The 12,399-nt window shown below is 43.6% G+C and overlaps 3 protein-coding genes across 3 annotated transcripts in view; 2 read left to right on the top strand and 1 right to left on the bottom strand.

Moving 5' to 3' along the window:
• Positions 1-12,399, bottom strand: part of LOC145489400 (uncharacterized) — a 128,060-nt gene that overhangs the window by 25,922 nt on the left and 89,739 nt on the right. The gene's annotated exons all lie outside the window — the stretch shown is intronic.
• Positions 1-12,399, top strand: part of LOC145489397 (protein fuzzy homolog) — an 18,655-nt gene extending 6,256 nt beyond the window's left edge. Inside the window, exons 6-16 of the mRNA XM_081468365.1 lie at positions 4,841-4,945; positions 5,481-5,569; positions 5,778-5,886; positions 6,093-6,119; positions 6,764-6,832; positions 7,432-7,538; positions 8,630-8,721; positions 9,044-9,148; positions 9,571-9,721; positions 10,492-10,602; positions 12,095-12,399. Of these exons, the coding sequence (XP_081324491.1) occupies positions 4,841-4,945; positions 5,481-5,569; positions 5,778-5,886; positions 6,093-6,119; positions 6,764-6,832; positions 7,432-7,538; positions 8,630-8,721; positions 9,044-9,148; positions 9,571-9,721; positions 10,492-10,543 (906 nt within the window). The 3' untranslated portion in view covers positions 10,544-10,602; positions 12,095-12,399. The remainder of the gene's footprint in view (positions 1-4,840; positions 4,946-5,480; positions 5,570-5,777; positions 5,887-6,092; positions 6,120-6,763; positions 6,833-7,431; positions 7,539-8,629; positions 8,722-9,043; positions 9,149-9,570; positions 9,722-10,491; positions 10,603-12,094) is intronic.
• Positions 790-4,029, top strand: LOC145489300 (uncharacterized). The gene has a single exon (XM_081468260.1). It carries the CDS (start codon positions 790-792, stop codon positions 4,027-4,029), a length of 3,240 nt encoding a protein of 1,079 aa, XP_081324386.1.

The following is a 12,399-nucleotide window of genomic DNA, read 5'->3' as shown; positions in this document are numbered from 1 at the left end:
CCGACGACCTCGGAGCAGGTGGGCCCCTAGAGAAATACTTCCTATCCACATGCAGCGGTGAGAGAGAGGAGAAATACGGCCGGCGAGTAGCTGGCATCACAGTACGGTCTATCAGTGGAGCAGAGTTTGTCTTGCCTACCCTCACCGAGTGCGATACCATCCCACAGGACAAACGTGAGATTCCAACCCCAAGCATGGCGAGGAGGTTCCCGCACTTGACGGCCATAGCTAGCGAAATACCTCCCCTAGATGAGACTGCCAAAGTTCACTTGCTAATCGGCCAGGACGCACCAGAACTGTTAAAGGTTAGGGAATCCAGGAATGGCCCGAGAGGAGCACCCTGGGGGCAGCGACTGGCCCTCGGCTGGACTATCAGTGGTCAGATGTGCCTCGACTTCCCTAGTGGCCCTGCGCACATTCTCGCCCGCCTCACAAATCTGTCCACTAATACATGGAGAGAAGGAGCCTGGAGACGGAAGCTACGAACTGGTGCCCTGCCCCAACCAATTCAAGATCACAGACCCCCCTTTGGAGCGCCCCCCTGATAGTATCTTCAAGACTACGCGAAACGACAACGAGCCCAGTCTCTCCCACGAGGACCGCGCCTTTCTAGAGATTATGGAGAGAGGGATACACAAGAACGCAAGTGGTAACTGGGAAATGCCCTTGCCATTTCGTGATGAACGCCAGACAATGCCAGACAACCGAGCCCAAGCCATGCAACGCCTACAAGGGCTTCTTAAGACGTTCAACAGGAAACCTGAAATGAAAGCGGACTAGCTGGAGTTTATGGGCAAGATAATCGAGAAGGGCCACGCCTCTCCTGTCCCGCGCGATGACGCTCCGCCTCCCCCTGGGCGTTCTTGGTACTTACCGCATTTCGCGACCTACCATAACACAAAGCACACTATTCGCGTTGTGTTCGACTCGAGTTGCGAGTTTAGAGGACTGTCGTTAAACAAAGTGCTTTTACCTGGCCCTGACTTGATGAACAACCTCATTGGAGTTCTAATGCGTTTCCGCAAGGAGAATGTTGCCGTCATGTGCGACGTCGAACAAATGTTCCATTCATTCCACGTAGACCCGACACACAGAGACTTCCTTCGTTTCCTGTGGTTCAAGGATAATGACCCGTCGAAACCCGTCACAGAATATTGCATGAACGTCCACCTGTTTGGCAATGGACCGAGCCCCGCAGTCGCCACGTATGGACTTCGCAGAACAGCGGTAGACGGCGAGAAGTACGGCGAGGAGGCCAAGAATTTTATATGCCGCAATTTCTACGTCGATGATGGTTTGGCTTCGCTGACGACCGCCCAAGGAGCGATAGACTTGGTGAAAGGTGCACAAGCCACCCTAGCCACAGCTAAGCTACGACTACACAAAGTCGTGTCAAATTCGGTGGAAGTCATGGAAGCCTTTCCCGCTGAGGACCGAGCAAAGGATGTGCGTGACCTCGACCTGCGCAGCGACAGTCTGCCCGTGCAACGGTCGCTAGGAGTTTTCTGGGATTTGGAGACGGATGCCTTCACCTTCAAGGTGTGTTCACCAGAGAAACCATTCACCAGGAGAGGAGTCTTGTCTATTGTCAACTCTGTGTATGACCCGCTCGGTTTTGCGGTACCTGCCATACTCGAGGGGAGAAAAATACTACAGCAGCTCGTACTCATGGGGGAGCGAAGAGCCGAGAACAAAACCCCCTTAGCCTGGGACGACCCTCTTCCTACCGCAATGATGAACCGGTGGACGTGCTGGAGAGATTCTCTCCTGGAGTTACAGCACCTATCTGTCCCCCGCTGTTACCACCCAAAGGAATTTGGCACCGTGACCAGAGTGGAACTACACGCCTTTTCTGACGCGAGTCAGGACGCCATTGGAGCTGCAGTCTACCTCCGCCAGTTCAACGAAGTAAATGAGATGTCCACGTCTCTCGTCTACGGTCAAGCCAAGGTTGCCCCCGTAAACCCTACAAGCATCCCACGACTCGAACTGTGCGGAGTGGTGCTAGCAGTTCAAGCAGCTCAGAGAGTTATCAAAGAAATTGACGTAAAGATCTCGGAGGTGACATACTACACCGACTCGAAAGTAGTGCTAGGCTACATCACAAACGAAAGCCGCCGGTTTTACGTCTACGTGGCCAACCAAGTACAGCTAATCAGAAGTCTGTCTACCCCAGAGCAGTGGAGATATGTGGAGAGCGAGCAGAATCCAGCAGATTTGGCCACGCGCGGAGTTCCCCCTGACAAGTTAATGGCATCAACCTGGCTCGGAGGGCCAGGATTCCTTAAAAGACCACAAGGTACCCCTCGACCGGATGAAACGTTCACACTTGACGCGAGTGATCCTGAAGTTCGCAAGGGAGTGCTCAGGGCCAAAGTCACAATGGATAAAAGAGGCGAAGAACCAGACGTTTGGGCAAAAAGATTCCAGAGGTTCTCTTCCTTAAGGTCCCTGCAGCATGCAGTCGCCAATCTTATCGTTGTGGCAAGAGAATTCAAACGCCGTAGAGACTCCAAAGCACGAGGAGTTAACCCTAGGAGTGAAGTGCCTAAAGGACCGGGCAAACGTAGACTTCCAACAGTCGAAGAGTGGGATCAAGCTCTGCGCGTCATAATAAGCATCACACAGAGAGCAGCATTTAGGGAGTTGTTGCAAGATGCCAGGACGGAGCCCGAGCTACCGAGAGAAGTTCAGCACGGCGCAAAGAAATCCCTCAAAGGCTCACATCTGTACCACCTTGACCCGTTCCTTGACAACTACGGGATCCTGCGCGTCGGAGGCAGATTAAGGAGAGCAGAGATGGAGTACGGAGAGAAACATCCAATCATACTGCCAAAGAATCACCATGTGTCACGGCTTGTAGCGAAACACCACCACCTCCAGGTGCACCACCAAGGAAGACAGATTACCGGAGGAGCCATTCGACAGGCAGGATTCTGGCTCATCGGAGGTCATGACACTGTGATGAAAGTCGTCAGAGCTTGTGTTCCCTGCAAGAAGCTAAGAGGACCACCACTGGAGCAGCGCATGGCAGACCTTCCGCCTGATAGGACTGAAGTCTGTCCTCCCTTCACTAACGTGGGCTTCGATGTTTTCGGCCCTTGGGCGGTGCAAACGCGTAAAACAAGAGGAGGGACCGCGAATGCTAAACGCTGGGGTCTGGTCTTCACGTGCCTCAGCAGTAGAGCCATACACATTGAAGTCCTAGAAGCCATGGATGCCAGCGCCTTTATCTGCGCACTGAGGAGATTCTTCGCGCTACAAGGCCATGCTACGCTTCTTAGGTGCGACAGAGGAACTAACTTCATCGGAGCCAAAACAGAGCTTGGAGAAGCAGTGTCGGAGCTCAACGACAAGAAAGTGGAGAAATTTGTGACGGAGTACGGATGCAAATGGGAGTTTAACCCTCCCCACGCATCACATTTTGGCGGCGTGTGGGAAAGGCAAATCAATACCATCCGTCGAGTATTAGATGCTATGTTTGCCGAACTGGGCAGGCCTCAGCTGACACACAAGTTGCTTATCACACTGATGGCTGAGGTGGTAGCCATCGTTAACGCCAGACCCATATCTGCGCTGCCATCCGACCCAGACGACCCACTACCTCTGTCTCCTGCGATGTTACTGACAATGAAAACACGCCCAGCTGGACCCCCTCCAGGTCAGTTCCTACGCCCTGACATATACGCTCGTCGTCGCTGGAGACGTGTTCAGTTCCTAGCAGATCAGTTTTGGACGAGATGGCGACGGGAGTACCTACAAAGCTTGCAGCCCCGACGGAAGTGGACAGAGATGCAGCGAGACTTACGCATCGGAGATGTCGTCCTCATGCGAGACAAGTCACGGCACCGCAACGACTGGCCACTGGGACGAATCTCAGAGGCCATAAGAAGTGAGGATGACAGAGTTAGAAAGGTTAAAGTTGACGTTGTTAGAGACGGAGAAAGGAAGACCTACCTACGACCCATCAAGGAGCTTGTCCTACTATTGCCTGATGACGGAGAAGAAGTTGATCCAAAACCAAACTGAATAGAGACATGTAACAAATAAGTAACAAGGATTAGAATCCTTGGGCGAGGAGTGTGCTGAACGCTCAAAGTATAAGAGATCGTTTTTGTTTACTCTATCATTGCAGCTCTGTTTAGTTTTATTATCGTTTCTATCGTTTCATTGTTCGTGCCCTTTAATCATTAATCAGAGCGTTTTATATCATGTGATTTAGCTATCAATTTACTTTAAAAGCCAGTCGCCTACATAACTCACGCAGTCATCTCAGTATCGGGGTCATCCGAGTGTTTAGGAGTCAGGAGTTTGAGTTATTTTCTTGGAGTCTATGTGTTTACCTCGCTAACACAGGATCAGACGTGAGTTTCTATTGTACATATTGATCGCTTTTTTGCTTTTTATGATTTCTATTTTCGCTTGTTATTTATTTAGGTTCGTTTCTGATTACGCAATCAAATTTGCCTTGTAGTTTTCACCGCATGTGTACGATAGCTGATTCATTAAAGTAATTTAAAAATCAAGTTTTGTACGCTGTGGTTGACGCTTACCGTTCCCCATGTACTTGGGTACGCGACACTGCTGAATTTATTGCTGGACTATTACTGGACCCTGTGATGGACTATTATCCCATCCAGGGGGAGTAGAAGTACTCCTACATGTATTTGTGTCATACTGCAGAAACCAGAGATAAGCACCAGCCTGATGGGCCACTTGGCTCTTATGCAGACTTTACCTTTACCTAGTAAGGACAATGTCCTTACATGAACTACCGTACATGTAGAATGTTACCAATCCCTCTCTGTGTAATTGTTGTTTCTTTGATTTATTCTGTCAGTGTTGTTATAGTCTGATTGACAGCCTTTTAGAAGGCACAGATTTAACAGGAAACATAACTCAAGCTGTTGATGTCATTCTTTGTCCTGATGTGTCATTTTTGCAGGTACATGAATTACAAGTGTTTGAAATTAAATTACATGCATGAATAGGCTTGAACTGAAGGAACTATTGACCTGTCTAGTGGTGTTTCTTTTTTTTTTCCTGCAATTCACTCTGTGCTCCACTCAGCTGACAACCCTGCCAAAGGTGTGGAGAGGAATGGGGAGGGGATGGGGGAGGGTTGAAAGAAGGCTGAGGGGAGGGCTGGTGGGGAGGTTTATCTAGGCAAGGGAATTCCTGTGGTGTTATAGGTGTGAGTATTGTGCGTTCCTATTGGTCAGAAAAGTTGCCAATGTGATCTTAAACCCCCCTGAGCTATTTGTGTGCTTGCTTGAGCCATAAATTTTTGACATACATTTTTGATGACAGACTCATTGTGTCACCAGGTGTCATAACTTTTTTTAACCCTGCTGTCCTTATAAAAGTCAAAGGCTGTCTCTAAATGATGCAAGGCAGCAGGTTGAGAGGTTTTAGAGAGGTACATGTACATGTACATGTCATGTAATGGTAATAAATTATACTGTTTTATCACTTTATAGGAGTTCCTAGATGCCTTTGCAACAGCAGTGAACAGTGAGTTTGGTTGCTTGCTTGTCATGGGCAAAGTGGCTGTAGCCACAGAACGGTGGTAAGTATTAATTCAATACTATTAACAACTTATTCATATTATTACATACTGTTTAATGTATCAGCTATTATTTGTGTACAGCCATAATTGGCCAATTTGTACAAGCTACACATTGTACTAACATGCCTGATTAACATGCGTTAAGTAAGTACCTACACTGTATAGGTCTGCTTTCTGTTCTGATTGTGTTGCTGTTGTTGTCTCGCAGGTGGGAGTTAACAGGCATGGAAACAGTTCTGTTATCATTTCTTGTTCGTTCATTACCAGCCTGTACATCTCGTGATATCCCTGTTTATCTTCCTTACGGTAGTCCAAAGGTATGTTTTCACTTATGATCCTGCAGTGTCATTCATTGGACCTTAAACACATTTTGTCTTGCTCAGTATTATTTGCACTAATTTTGTTGACTGAGTTTAATTTTCTATGATAATTTACTTAATAATGTGTACACATACGTAGGTGTATGCTTACAGTATATTTATGCTTTCAATCTAGCTCAATAGTTCTTTTCATATTGTTTCAGGTTCCCCACAGACTTCTTACATTTCAGGTAAGTGTGTAGATTGTCTTAGTTTATTGATCACATGTGTGGCTGTAGTGACAATCATTTTTTCCCTCTTTTTATCTAATTTTAATTAAAGTAATATTATATTCTTAGTTGTGTGGGAACGGTAGATTAATTAAAACAACTTGGACAAGGAGTTGCCTATGAAAGTCACAGTGAACAAATTGTTTTACTGCTTCTGCCATGTTGGTGCACCCTGATCAAAATCTTTTGAAGAATCTTCAAAGATCTTCATAAGGCACTTTAGAGGATCGCATATGTATTGGCCATGCACATGATTAATGATCGTAATGGCTGACCTTTAAAATCCTTGTGAAAGATCTAAGTCGTAATGATCCTGGTAAAGATCTAAATTAGTGATATATCCTCATCCTGTACTGTATTACATGTCTTTGACAGGTCTCTCAACATTTTTTTGAAGATTCAGATCCTGCAAGGTTTTTCACCAGGCAGTTTTAGCACATCAACATAGCCAAGAAACTCAAGGGGTTTAGTTGCTATCTAAGTTTAGTTTGCTATGTAACTTTAAATTGCCATGAGCTAAAACTTTGCCCAAGTCTAAACTACATAGCAAGTAAAAATATGTAAGGCACTATTCTTTTTGACATGTTACTGCTACTTGTTTGCAGCTCATTGAAGGTGTGGAGGTGTGTGTGATATGTGGGCCAAAACCATCACTTCAAGACACACAAACTAAGGTGAAGTATGAATATAAGGGTGAGGTCAAAATAGCTGGATCTTGGCCAAGTTCTTTTTTTGTGTGTGTTTATGGACCGAGATGGAGTTGAGTTCCATAAACAGGCAAAAAAAAGATCGAGGCCAATATCCAGCCAGCTTGGTCAGTAAAGGATTTATTATATACAAAAAGAGCACTATTTTCTCGCAGGACACAGTGGGCAAGATAGCGCCATCTTGCCCACTCAGGTAGCCAATCACAATGCTGGATTTTGTTCATCTTGGCCTCCCACAGAGCTAGTCATTATAATAAAATGACTTCTAGCATTCTTCAGTTGTAAAACAGTTTGTTTGCTAGTTTCTGTCAAGAAATTCATAAATTCTCTAAATTAATGCATTCAGTTAAAAGCAAGTTTGTTATAATTATATCTTATTCTTGTACGGTAACTGATAAAGTAAATCTCTGTAGTCTGTTATAAAACTGGCACGTGAATTGTACAGTCATGTATGTGAATGATATCATACAGTGACATACTTATGTCTGCTCAGATGATCTTATCCGTGGGCTGCAAGGAAGTATACACCTTCCATTTTAACTTGGGGATTGTTTTCTTGTTTTTAGTTCCTGGATCAGTACTGGAGGCTTGCTATAGATACACTGAAGTCCAGCCGTAGATCTCATCCAAGGAACCTCCCTAGTGATATGGTTCTCGACAGTGGAATTTTAGGGTATGGCAGCTGTACAGGGCTACATACTTAGATCCGTTCTTAATAATAAAAATTCCTCCTGTTGTTACTCTTCTTTGTTATTTAAGTCTAAATTTTGTGGCAGTCTACATTGACCTAAATAACATCGCAGTAAGTTTGATTCTAATTCTAGTCAGTATATAAAGTTCACTTTGCCTCTCACCTTTGTGTGCAGGTAGCTTTGTAGGCTTCATGCATTTCAGTGTTTTTTGTCCCTTTCTGCCCATTAGCTCAACTTTTCTTGTGTGTGGAACAAAATTATTTTTGAAAAAACTGTCAATCAACATATATAACCCAAGTGCAAAGTGCACAGGCTACAAACAAGTTTTTTACCGTACCGTACAGACAGAGAAAGCAAATTTAAAGTTACCAATATTTCTACTGTGTGTCTGACAGACTTGGGAAATCATTTCATGTAATACAGAGTGGCTCCATATATGATCATGCATGACTTATGAATCTCAAAAGTAAAATGTTAAAATTTAAAGAAAATTATGAGTTTTACATGTTTATATATTTTTTACATTGTTAAAACCTGGCCCTAAGCCGTGGGACATAAAATTTTTGGCAACAAAAGTAGCGTCATATTTTAGCAGACTTTACAGTTAACAGTACAATAAATAGCGTGCATATAGGGTGCATTGTAACTGAGGGAAGGGAGGCGCGGTGGCCTCATGGTTAGTGCGCTCGTCTCCGGATCGAGCAGTCTGGGTTCGAGCCCTGGCCGGGGACATTGTGTTGTGTTCTTGGGCAAGACACTTTACTCTCACAGTGCCTCTCTCCACCCAGGTGTATAAATGGGTACCGGCGAACTTAATGCTGGGGGTAACTTTGCGATGGACTAGCATCCCATCCAGGGGGGAGTAGAAATACTCCTAGTCGCTTCATGCTACAGAAACCAGGATAAGCTCCGGCCTGATGGGCCACTTGGCTCGTATGCAGACTTTACCTATTGTAACTGAGGGATCTGAGAGATGCAATGACATCAAGGTACATGCACTTTTAGTATTTTTAGTTTCGTATGCTTGATATTTGTATGTACATGTATCAGCATGGTTCTAAATTTGTTGTAGGTTTGTGTTGGTGAATATAGATGAGCGCAAGTGTCTGTCAAGTGTACATCCATCGGGGGTGTTGACTGGTGTAGATCAAAGTAATGCTCCAGGTAACTCTGCAAAATAACAACCCTTATTTTGAAGATTGAATTATTGTTGCCTTGTTTTTAATAGTTGAATCAATTCAAAAACTGGTAAGGATTAGATTTATTCTCTGCTTCAAAAGTTGCAGAGAGCAATTTTAGTGTAAAAACTGATAAAACTGTAAAAACAGTAGCAGCTTTATAAGATGAACGTGACTTAGTAATCAAGACTGACGAAAATCCATGTGTTTGTAACTTTGCATGTGAATAATATCATAATAACAAAACTTATGTTGTATATCACATACAGTGTTTGAGGTTTAACTTTGAATTTTGTTTGTTACAACAGGAAGTGGAATGCCCACAGCCAAGAGAAAGTCAATATTGGTGTCATTTTACAAGTCAATAGTTGGTACCTTATTTCCATCCCAGGAGTCGACCACATCATCACAAGGTACAGTACATAAACAGTTGAACTACACATATGACTTGCATTTGTAGAATTCAGTCAAGGTTTAATTTGCCCAAGTGGGATACTTGAATTCTAGTGTGCCAACATACGAGATTCCAGGAGAACTACAATACCCCACAGTCACACGGATTTTTGCTGTGTCAGGGTACAGTGTTATTGAAGAAGAGATTGTTTCTCAGGTCAGGAGTGCAAGGTTCAAACAGTTGACAGTCTTTGGTGTGTTGGTTTGAGAGGTTATTAGCCCAGTTTGCTTTGCTGCTGTGCTAACCGGGGAATAGTGGTTCTGAGGTTATTACATCATGTTTATTTTGTAATTTGTGAAAAGTGGCCCAGTAACTAGTACACCAATTTCCATGTATTTATAACGGCTATCTGAACATGATTCTGTTTTTATGTACAAGCAGATGAGCCATCTTGTGACTTACCCAGCAGTCTCCCTCATCAAGCTATGGAAACTTACATGTGTGGAAGTGATCACAAGTGTTATGCAATCCGTACAGCAACACATGAATTGTTTCTCCTGTTTTCTAATGACGTTCCGAATTATGCTCTTGGGTTAGTAGAAATGACATATTATATACATGTAGGGTGAGTTTCTTAGCAGTGATTATTGGGATGTAGTATAAAGGTTTGCACGTTTTCAAAGATAATTATTAATAGCTTATTTCAAAATTGGTGCGTGGTTGTATTTCGCGTGTGTTCATTTAACGCGGTCCATACGGAATGCTGGACCGAGCCGCAGGCGATTTACATAAACCTGCCAGAAAGAACGAGACCAATATTTCTCCGGACAAGCTAGTCCAATAAAGTATTTTTAATAATGGCTCTCTTTGTTCTATTGATGCATCTCCGCGATCCATTCTCAGCATTCTCGGTAAACGCACGCGCGAAGGATAAGCATTTATTTACGTTTCTGACGTCGCTTTTGGGAACATTGAACTGAAATTGTTCTCCAAACATGAAGGTTAAAATATTTCTATTGAACAAAACATTGTTTATTTGTGTAGTCAATTGAAAAAGCAATTCGCCGAAATTAATTAGTGGGCGGTCCATCTTAGCGGTCCGTATAGCAAAATTCGGACCGCTAAGAGAAACAATCAGAACTCAGTATGTTTGTCAGTTACATGTAGTTCGGAAGAAATTTATCTTTGATAATATCCAAAATTTCCCTGCTCAATTGCTTATACCTGCTGAATGACAGACAGGCTCCTTCTATTGAATCACATCAATCGTTTTCGCGGTGAAATGTAATGAAACGAATAACAGTTGCAAGCTCTGTGCCTTGAAATTCAAATAATTATGTATTTTGCATGTACTGTTTTTAGGTCACTGGCGACCAGTACGCTTACTTTGCTAACTAAAGGCAAACTGGTATAACAGGAGGTTCTCAACTCTATTCTGTCCATTGCAGAAGCATTAACTGCTAGACCAACCCAGTAAGTATTGCCTTCTGGACCCTGTGTTTGTTACATGAAAGTACTAATCAATAATTAAACGACTGTTCTTCTAAAGATTTTGTAAGTAACGACCAAATAGTATTTATAAGTTTGTAAGAAACCTACTTAATTGTTTCTTTGTCTGAGTAGAAATCTCTTTTATTTTGATTTGCACGGTCTACATACATAACGCGAGAGAGAATAATTAGAAATAGCTACATAACATAACATAACTAGCCTGCGTAGCTTGGCGGTTTAAGCAATTTTGTAAGCAATTTTGAGCGAGAGCGCACAAAGCGGCGAAGCCGCGAGGAACCGCCTGCCTGGATTACCCGCATTTTTTATTGCCGCCCCCTATTACATGTTTTGACAACCCGATAACAGGTGTTGTAGATCATAATAACACAGCTAATCGGAGCATAGATCGTAATAAGAAACTTCCAGCCAACTTGGTAGGGAAAAGTCACCGTGATAGTGTAGAGTCTATCAAAACAAAACTATCCGATGCGGTGTTTGCTCGATGGGGGCGAAGGGCAAGACGCCGAAAATCCTGTGTAGGGAGGAATCGAGAGAAAGTGTAAACGATAATTGCAGACTTTGTTGTTGTCCGCTCAAGATGAATTCGGAGAATTTACACATTTCCATGCAAAACGTCGATGATGCTTTTTAACAACGATACTGGTTCTCGTGACAACAATTCCTGTCTGGCGTGCGCGAACAGTGAAACACGGTTTTGCCAAAACCTGTTGGGAAAACGGCCATCACATCTCCCCCATGAGGCAGATTGTTTACGGCTGTTTCTTGCTCGTGTTTGGCAGTTAACAATTTCGCGATATTCGCGAAGAATACCATTGCCAGTACCAATGGCAATGGCCCAATGGCAATGGCCCGTATGCCAGCGTACTCGACTAACAAAAAATGCCTGTACTCCGTGCAGGCGGTTTCTCAGTTGTCTCCCTCCCAGGCTCGCGGCTTCGCCAATTGTTAACTTAGCTTTATCGAGGCTTCGCCGCTTTCTTAGCGCGCTCAAATTGCTTGAAAAGTCTCACTAAAACGAAAAGCCGGCGTTTTCAAATTCCTCCGGTTTGAATAGCGTTTTCGAAAAGCTCCGTTTTCAAAATGTTTTCCCTCCACACTAAAACGCAGTGCCGGCGTTTTCAAATTTCTCGGGTTTTAAGGACGTTTTCGAAAAGCTCCCTTTTCGTGACGGATTAGTGTGGACGGTATTGGCCTTACCGCAGAAACAAAGCTGCGTTTTCAAATTTCTCTGGCGTCGTGTGGATGGGGCCTCAGTCACTGCTGATCAGAACAAAGCTTGTTTTGATCCTTGTGCTTGCGCTTGTTTCTCTGTTTTTGTATGGAATTGCTAGTTAATACATGTACGTCACATTAGTAAGCGTGTGTTGTTTTCGTCTCATCGCTGTAGTTATTAATTTAATATTTTTTTGTTGACCTATTGAGTAACTTTTCATTTGTTTAATAATATAAACAGGAGATTCCTGTTAAACCAGGACAGATTGCACAAGCCAGTGAGGATGATGAGTAATGCTAGCTGTGTGTATGACAGAGATTGTTCATTGCCGGCTGTATGACGGGCAGAGAGGAAGAGATGTTTTACATTCTTAATATCGACATTTGTAGAAGTTTTAAAGGAAACAAATCAAATCAAATCCTATAGCTAAAATGGGAAATTAATGTACAGGACCTAAGGCAACTTGTAAATTACGTTAATTATTTCTTGAGTTTGTAGAGAAAGAACTTGTTTTGTAAATAAACATGACATTGATATTGTATAAC

This window comes from Orbicella franksi, chromosome 6 (assembly GCF_964199315.1).
Source record: "Orbicella franksi chromosome 6, jaOrbFran1.1, whole genome shotgun sequence".
In the NCBI taxonomy this organism is placed as follows: domain Eukaryota; kingdom Metazoa; phylum Cnidaria; class Anthozoa; order Scleractinia; family Merulinidae; genus Orbicella; species Orbicella franksi.
The sequence above is the reverse complement of the archived record's forward strand: the minus strand, read 5'-3'. Positions and strand labels throughout refer to the sequence as shown.

Coding starts and splice junctions, on each gene's coding strand:
- LOC145489300 (XM_081468260.1), top strand. CDS start 790: ATGGGCAAGATAATCGAGAAGGGCCACGCCTCTCCTGTCCCGCGCGAT.